This window comes from Oryzias melastigma, linkage group LG13 (assembly GCF_002922805.2).
Source record: "Oryzias melastigma strain HK-1 linkage group LG13, ASM292280v2, whole genome shotgun sequence".
NCBI classification, from domain to species: Eukaryota; Metazoa; Chordata; class Actinopteri; order Beloniformes; family Adrianichthyidae; genus Oryzias; species Oryzias melastigma.
The window spans coordinates 7,545,335-7,554,320 of record NC_050524.1 but is presented as its reverse complement, the minus strand read 5'-3'; the positions used below and the strand labels follow the sequence as shown (position 1 = coordinate 7,554,320).

General features: G+C 34.4%; 1 protein-coding gene across 1 annotated transcript in view; it reads left to right on the top strand.

The window, feature by feature from the left end:
- Positions 1-6,620, top strand: part of LOC112149996 (TPA-induced transmembrane protein homolog) — a gene marked incomplete in the record, with an annotated part of 8,390 nt that extends 1,770 nt beyond the window's left edge. The window contains 3 exon segments of the mRNA XM_024278030.2: positions 1,249-1,376; positions 2,977-3,047; positions 3,130-6,620. Of these exon segments, the coding sequence (XP_024133798.1) occupies positions 1,249-1,376; positions 2,977-3,047; positions 3,130-3,322 (392 nt within the window).
- Positions 6,621-8,986: the final 2,366 nt, after the last annotated feature.

Here is an 8,986-nt window from a genome sequence, read left to right as displayed (position 1 = left end):
GTGGCAAATATAGACCACAATGCATTGTGTTTGAAGGAATTTTCGTGTGAAAAAACAGTATTTGAATATATTTTTGTAATAAACCATCCAAGTTTTCATTATCAGAACACAGTGGATTCGTAATCCAAAACAACACAAAATAATACAAAAAACTACAACTATATGCAATAATCTAAATTAGCATTTTAAAATGAGCATTTTATGACAACTATTTATGGATCTACTGTGTTGCGATGATGAAGTAAGCTAGTGGGAAACATATAAATAGATGGGGGCACTTTTACAATACATGTGGATCAAAAGATGATCAGAGTCCATCTTTAAAAATATTAAATCATTTAATATTATTATTAGTTTGATCAAACGTAATCTCTCAAAATTTTAGAGTGAAAGTGGGTCAGATAAAGAAAAGAAAACATTCAGGGTCAGATTACACAGGAGGATAAAAAGGCAACACTGAGCCTCATTCACACCACTGAGAAAAGCTGATTTTATTTTATTTATTTTTCTTATTCTAAAAACCATCCAAATAAGATAAAGAGAATCACAAATGCTCATATGCAGAGTTATGTCATAAACTGTGAGTCTTTGGAACTCTGAGTCAATGATGGACACCTGTTGATGCATATGTTCACACATCGCCCTTCCTATTGGAAAACAGTGATTATCTGCTGCTTCTCCTTCTGCAGCAAGTTCGTATTGGAATTTTTATTATAATACACTAGAGTTTCAGGCAAAAATTACCCAGAAATTATAGGTTAATGAATCAAAAAAGTCACTAAAGAAAATAAAATATTGGTTATTTGAAGGCCATGGTCTATATAATCACATATATTAAGCAGCAAATAATACACACCATACATATTTTTTAAAATATGTCTTTAAAATGTGTTTTTTACGATTTGGTTGATCAGGTAAGAATGCTAGGGTTCTCTGTTTAGTAGGGATGATCTCAGTCATTTAAGAGTTAAATTCTTCTTCAACTTGAGTCAGAAACAAAAACCAAAACTAGTTTGCATCAGAGCTGAATAATATTTATTTCAAGAGTAGAAAATAGGGTGTGACTTTAAGATAAACACTTTTATTCAAATACTTTTTGTTTAAAAGTGAAATAAAAATAGATATTCCTTTAAATAACCAACATTCTGAATAATATGGGTTTTTGATTTGTTGAAAGAACTGATTTCTCAAATTGCCATTTTTAGAAATATATTTGAAGCTTTAACACTACTTTTTTTTCTCCAACAGCGACATACGTGGACAAAGATGAAGTTTATGACAGCTCCTTGTTTACAATTCCTCAATATTTTAATGGAAGTTTCCAGATGTCCAGTGTCTCCCTACAAGAGGGTGCAGATATAGACCTTCAACAAAAGGTTTGACAAACTATTTCTTCTTCTTTTACTATTTATTAACTCATATTTATTCTAGGCATAGCTGTGTCCTTGAAAAACTTTAGATTTACATAAAAAGTGCTATCTAAAGGATTTTTTAAAATTGTTTCTAGGTTTCTTATTTATACTGTTTTGTTTTGATACATGAAACTAGATTGTCTGTGTGTTTCAGAGTAGCCAATGTTTACTTTAATCACGCCCACATACGGTATGTTCACATATCCTGACACGTGTTTGTGTTCAGCTTTGGACGGAATTTTATGGTGTGTGATCTTATGCTGATATAGGTGGCCTAGAGCCTAATCATGTGTTTTAGAGACCTACTACTTTTAAGGTAGCCGTGAAAATAAAGGGGAAAATGCTTATTTTTTGGGAGAGAAAACTAAAAAATCTGAGTGTAACAATTTAGTTCTTTATAATTTACATTTTCTACATTTAGAGTAATAACTCTTCTCTAAAAAATGATTTATAAACTGTTAATCTAATACTTTTTAAATGCCTTTGAGATTTTAACAACATTTCTGCATTAAATGATAACTTTGTTTTTCTTTAGGTTCAAATATGAAGCCTTTGCACTTGTGCAAAAGATCAAAAAGTTATGATTTTTAATTTTCTTTTAGCAATCAATTCAATTTTATTTATATCACAAGGAAAATATGTAAGTGGAGCAATAGGCCACATGTGCTACCCCCTCAATTACTCCCCTTTTTACCCCCCCTCATTGGCTGAGTGGCTGCAGCCTCACGTAAGTTCATGGAAAAAAACAGATTTTTCAAAATGGCAGCTTTTCTGTTAGTTTAATTTCCATAGCAACCATTTTGTTATTTGGTCGCCTGGGGACGACGAACACGTCAATGTCATTTTTAACAGAATTGGCAAAAGTACATTTTTGAATTTCCTTGGCAACGGATATTTTTTGTCTTAATATGATTATATCTTATAATGTATAATTACAAACTACAATGAACTGCCTCAAAAAGCATACAAATATAAAGTTTTTACTACTTTAAGTTATCCTCAGTGCAGCTAGCACTACCTGCAAACAGACTTAAATGTTTTTAAAAAGAGTGAACACAGTTTTCAAAGAGGTAAAGCATCAATTAGAAAAATATATTTTCTTGTGGAGCTGTAAGTTTGTGAGAAAAATGTCCTGACTGAACTGCTAGCCCTCCTAAAAGTGCAGTTGTTTTTATAGCTAGACAAAACAATTCATGCTATCTCGACAAAACCTGTTGGCGTTGAAAAAGGGTTGCACAACAGCAGGAGGGAAGTGGAAATGTAATGAAGAAGCGACTGTTTGAAGGCATGTCTTAACCTGACGCATGTATATTGTCCCTATGAATATTGTTTTTGTATTAAAAATGCATAAAGCTAAAAAATCACAAGGTTTTCTCTAGTACATTCTATCATCTTTGCATGATATGGTAGAAGTCTGGCGTGCGCTCTCATCTCTTGATAGTGACTTAATGCAGCAGCTTATGAAGTGACTGTGTGTGATACAGTCTTCAGCGGGAAGCCAAAGGAATGTAACCTCATTCAAATGCTACATTCTTGTGTCTTCTGCATGTTTCAACCTGCTCAGCTGGCTGACCTCTACAAATCCTCCCCCGCCTTGGGTCGATACTTCTCCGAAGCCAAGATATACCCTTCTCGGTAAGCATACCCAACTTGTGGCACTTCTATTTTCATAAAATAGTAGATTTTCCTTGTTGACGATCAACTCTTGTATTTACAGAAACGCCTCCAACGTGGTTAACTACCAGCTGAGGTTCGTTTTACCAGAGGATCAACGGGAGGAGTTGAGAAACTTCACTCTGAGCAACGAGATGGTGCAGAGCGTGTTCAGACAGTTCCTTTATGACCAGGATCAGGACTCGGCTTCCACATACATCATTCCGGTTTCCCTCATCATGTCTTCGCGTCACTGAAGCCGGCTGGAAAAACCGGCCCGACTTGGTTTGTCATAGGGAGTACTAGTAGCAGAGTGGTTTCTGCGTATGTGAACGATGAAGTTTCTGCAGACTTTTTTCATGATGTGAAACTGCTTCCACCACAGAAAGCCAGGTGACCAAGCGCCTCACAGCTGAAGCCAGCCAATCTCAGCTGATCAGATCAGTTGAAATCTTCCTGATTCACCCTTTGAGATGTCACCGGTGATGGTTAAATAACACACATTCTTTAACATACCAAAACTTTTCAACCATTAGCAAAGAAAAGTGCAGTTTCTCTCTGCTAAGAATCCACTGGATTGATCTTCTTGAAAAGTTATGGTTAGGCAAATAACACCGGAACTTTAAAAGGGTTAAGTATGACAAGGAAGTCATTTCCAGGTTTTGTATGAACTTTCACTCCAAGGACACTGTAAATCAGTGCTCCCAACCCCCGCGCTGCAAACCGCAGAGAAAAAAAACACAACCTACATTTTTTTTTCTCTTTAATTTAAACTTTTCCTTTGAAGAAAGTTTTATTTTGAAAAACTACTTGAATCTCTAACTCATGTTGTGTCAAAAATCTATCCGCTACCTCCTTAAAGCGGCTGTGCCAACCACTTAATTGAAACCCCCAACCTAGCAAAGTTAGCAAAAAAAAAAACATGTATTTGGAAAGTTTGATTTCTCAGAAAATAGCCAATTAGTAAACAGAAAAAGAGTCTTCAACTTCAAAATTAAAGAACAGAAAAAAACCAGGAGTCTTAACTCCAAAGGTGGATTTATAGCGACAGTTGTTCCCAGAGACCATAATAATAATAATCAGCAACCAGTTGTCTAATGTTCGAGGAGGATGCTAATAAAGTTGTTCAAACTGTGAATTCACGTTTGATGACTTTATTTAGAAAATACATTTTTTTAGTCACTTTTTTTTAAATTATATTTATCCGTTGCAGCTTAATGCTGAGTTCACACCGCACACGGAAGCGTCGCGACCGGAGTATGCGCGAAATCTGCTTCATCTCCAGTTCACACAAGACACGTATTTTTTGACAAGTGGTTCTGCTCAGCTGTGGTTATGTAGACCTTCTACAATTAATTTGACATCGTCCATCTTGACTTATGCCTCTCTCTTGTTGATTGTGATGTTAGATATCCAAACCCACATCCCCCGCCCCGAAGTTGACCCACTACATTAATCTATGTGTGCATGTGTCTCAATGTCTGTGCTTGTGTGTTTACAGTGTTCCCTCGCTTATTTGCGTTTCTTTATTCGCGGTTTCATATAGTCGCAGATTTTGTAACATGACTATTCCAGTTCGTCACGAAAACTCTGACAACTCAAGATACTTGTATGAAACTTTTGCTTCTAAAGGTGCAGCGGGAGTTTCCCAGGAGGGAAGTGCAGTTGAAGAGCACGCCAGCCAGTCAAATTCACAGTGAGCCTGCATGGAGAAATGGCATCAGCTGACTCATAAGCAGCTCGGAAATATCCTGATAATTGTAAAGGATGATTATCATCCATAGCAGGTGTTTATTCTGGATAGAGATGTCCTGTCACACTTATTTGATGAAGGAGGAAGCATGCGCTTGTTTAAGGCACAGAGACAGAGACGGTCCTCGTGAAAAGTTTGCAGTCTATTGTTCTGGATTTAAAAAATCTCTTTATGTCGAGGAATACTCCAATGTTTTTGGATAAATGTTTACATGATCAGCATGATCAGAAGTATTTTTGATGAGTAGTGATTGGTAACGGACATTCTTCGGGCGCGGGGGATGGGAGTTGAGAAGTATCCGCGGAGGTCTCCAGTCTCTAGGGGGGAGGCCTGCATTTTCATTTCTACAGTCTGCTTAGAAAAATGTGATCACATTTGTCAATAGCGGTATTCTATTGTGAAAAATTGGTTATATCTTGAAAATTGAATGGATTTTTTTGTGTGTCTTGGTGTAACTTCCTGTCAGGATTGATGTGGATCGCTCGCGGCTTGCGCAAAAAAATAGACCACCGAAACATTCGCTATGTGAGGACCGCGGCGCTTAGCGTCTCATGTGAGCTACACCATAGGTGAACAAGGGCGTTTTTTGGAAGCGGTCTCCCTTACACGCCGCTTCCACGTGCATTGTGTACCTGGCGTAAAAGTCGGACATTCCCAAATTTGGTGTCTGATTTTTAAAAATTTTTTAAGCTCTTACTTTTACAGTTGTTTAAGGGAAAATCTGTCACATTTTAGTGAAAAACTAGTGAGAGTTTGAAGCAGCTGCAGATATTTCACAGATAAAAAAGATAAAGGAAACTTAAAAAAATAAAAAGATAAATCATCCTTCAACAAACCAGTCTGATAAAATATGGTCTGCCTTGAAACAACGTTGGGGATCACTGCTCTAAAACACACTAAAAGTCGTTCATGGTTTCAGATTTTTTTTTTTTTGTTTGTCTCAAGATTTTTATTGTAATTGTTTGACTGTGAATATGGGCCCAACCCAGTTATTTTTAAAACTTTAACCATTCTCTATATAAATGTGTAACTATTTTTTTTAATGATAAGCTAAGTTAAAGAGTATCTAAACTAGTTTCTGTATCTTTAATGAGCAGAAAATCTGGGAAGTCTTAATTACCAGATTGATCAGTTTTTACTCTTAAAGACGTGTGTCCATAAAAGGCGTTCATAAACATGCTTTGTGTAACATTTGGTTTGTGTTTCATGTGTTTGTTTTTTTTAAAGCTGGCTTCAGTTTTTTAACCACTTGAACAGCAGGGGGCGTACCAGTCCTGCTGCTCCTCCTCTTTTTTTCTTGGCTTTGTAGCAGCTAATAGTTCTGGCTTTTGCCAGGTGAAACTCAGGGTTACTGCAGTTTGCAGCGTTTGATCATTAACTTCTTCAGCAAACAGAACGTTGTCCTCACATCAGACCCCTCTCTGGCAGTCGTCCTATCAACCCGCCAGGCCTCCCAGCTGCTTTACATAAGTGTGCTTCAATAAATCAGATCAAATTCTGCAAGATTCAATCGATATGTTCCCAAACTATCAAATATACATTTTGAAGTTGTCGCTTTTGAGTGGAATACAGATAGATAAAGTGGTTTCATCAGAAGCAGTGTGCAATAAGAGCCAGTTTTATTTAACGCTTTTAATGTGTATTACTTCATGTAATGTGTAAAAAAAGTTTGTTTTAAAGGAAAGCCTGCTTCTTGACAGGAAAAAAAAGAATAATAATGTTTTTTTAACTAGTTTTCACCATATTTGCCATTTTTTTGCCTAAATATTAAACCTCTTATTAATAAAGAACTCTGAAAATCAGTAATGTGCTGCCATGTTTCTCCTCAAACCCTTATTTATTACACTGAATCATTTTAAAATATTTTTTCAAAAAACAAAATTTATTAACATATAATGAGAATTTACATATATATATATATATATATATAACGTGTGTGTATGTATATATACAGTATACATATATATATGTATGCATATATATATATATATATATATATATATATATATATATATATATGTGTGTGTGTGTGTGTGTACGCATGCATAAATGTGTATGTGTTTGTGCTTGTATTATTTTTCTTATAAAATACATATTTTTATAAATCTTTGTGGTTTTATCAGAACAATAAAATAAGAGGTAATAAAAAAGCAAATTACTTACAAACATCCATACAAATAATCGAGGCCAACATGTGTTTTAATCTGCACAACTGTGTAGGGAAAAAATTAAAATAACTACATTTACTTCTGTTTTTCCAGACATTTTCTGGCTTAATAGCTGCGTGGTTTACCACATTTTTGCTGCGGATGGAATGACGTGGCATTTTGGCATTTTGATAATTAATTTTAAATATTATTTGAAAACCTCAATAGCTAAAAATACATGTTGCAATCACAGGAGGCGCACGATGGCTCACGTCACACATCTCTAACCACTTCTGTCTCTTATTACCAAAGTATTGCACAATATTATCTTTTTTTTTTTTTTTTTTGTAGACTTTGTCTTTCATGTTAGTCTTCCTCCATCAGGTTCAACGCCCAGAGAAACTGGTAGGACATTTAGGGGATAAATGTGGAGTTTATAAACAATGTCTGTACCTTTAAATATTTTTCTGAAGTCAAAATATATTTTTTTTATTTTAAAATAAATCTTTAAGGGATCCCCTTGGATAAAGCTGTCAAATTAAATTCAAAAAGCTTTAAAATTGGGGGAGAAAGGAGCGCTTTTGTAGATATTTCTTCCTGCCAGCTATTAGATTCTACAACTTCTCAAAAACTCTGGACAATAACTATTGTTAAAACTATTTTAGGTGTTTTTTGTGCAACTTATTACCAATCAACTGTTTTTAATAGAGTTATGGTAACTTTATTCCATTCTACTCTATTGATATTTACTGACTAAGTTTATTATCGTCCATAAAAAAGCAGTTTAACTATTAAAACCCAAGATTTTGACTTTTTCCCAATATTTGTGCCAATTTAATACAATGAGGTTTTAAAGTGACTCGTAGCGGACAGTTGTTACAGAACGTTCTTTACGTTGTCTGAGCAGCAACTTCCTCCCTGAGTGGTCTTGAGTAAATCTAATTGGCTAATAGAACCTGGCCACCTGTAATGCTGCTCCTGCTACAATCCTATTTTAAGAATCGCCAGTCGACTAAAGCCAGCTTTACTATTAAAGGCGTCCTGAGCTTTGATTGTTTTTTCTGTTCTGCGTGTAATTAATTGTTCAGAAATTTTAGCCTCTGAACTGAAACATTCTGAGCTTTGTTGGAAATTCCTGTTTTTCAAGATTTTTTTTAAAATTTTGAATAAATCCATATTGTGATGACAACTCATTTTATATTTAGTATCTGGTTAATGCTTGTATTTTTATTATACATTATAATACATGTTTATTTACTATATAGATTTATATTTAGATGTTTTTATAATAATAAAACAAGAGAGAAAAATATGCAGTATGCCAACTGTTTCAGCCTTTTTGTGGAAACAAAATGTTGAGTAAAAATAAGATGATGTAACCTAATTTTTTCCAGCCATTTAATGGCATATTAAAGGTTTGAATAAAAACCTTTTAATGTTCTGGTGATTTTCTCTTCTCATATCTGTTTAAGCTTTTATTACATTTCTCTTAAGAAACACAAAAGAAGCAAAAATACTCAAACTATAATTTGGTAACATATTTAGCTAAACTTTTGCATTTAATACTGCAATTAAAATATCACCAAACACAGAAATATGGAACTATTTCAATAAAAAAAAGACATATACCATAAATAAAGAAGTTAAAAAATGATGGAATTATCACCATAAATAGATATTTGCAGATGTGTCACATTAAATTCATTAAATTATTCTAATAAAGTCATATTGAAGGTTATTTGTTGCTTGAAAATTAATGGAAACTGTATTCACACACACACACACACACACACACACTTCTAGAACACTATAGAAGGCTCAGAAAAAGAAGGACCCGAAAAATGTCCTGATATTTCCACGAGTCCTCATTTTGAAGGTGTGTTATCATAGAAATGTCCTAATATTTCATGAAAACAAACACACACACACACATATATGTAGCCTCGTCTAAAAGTTAACTTTCAGACTAAGAATTATAAAACAATTAATCAAAAGTAACCCCTCATTTTGAAAGGTGATTT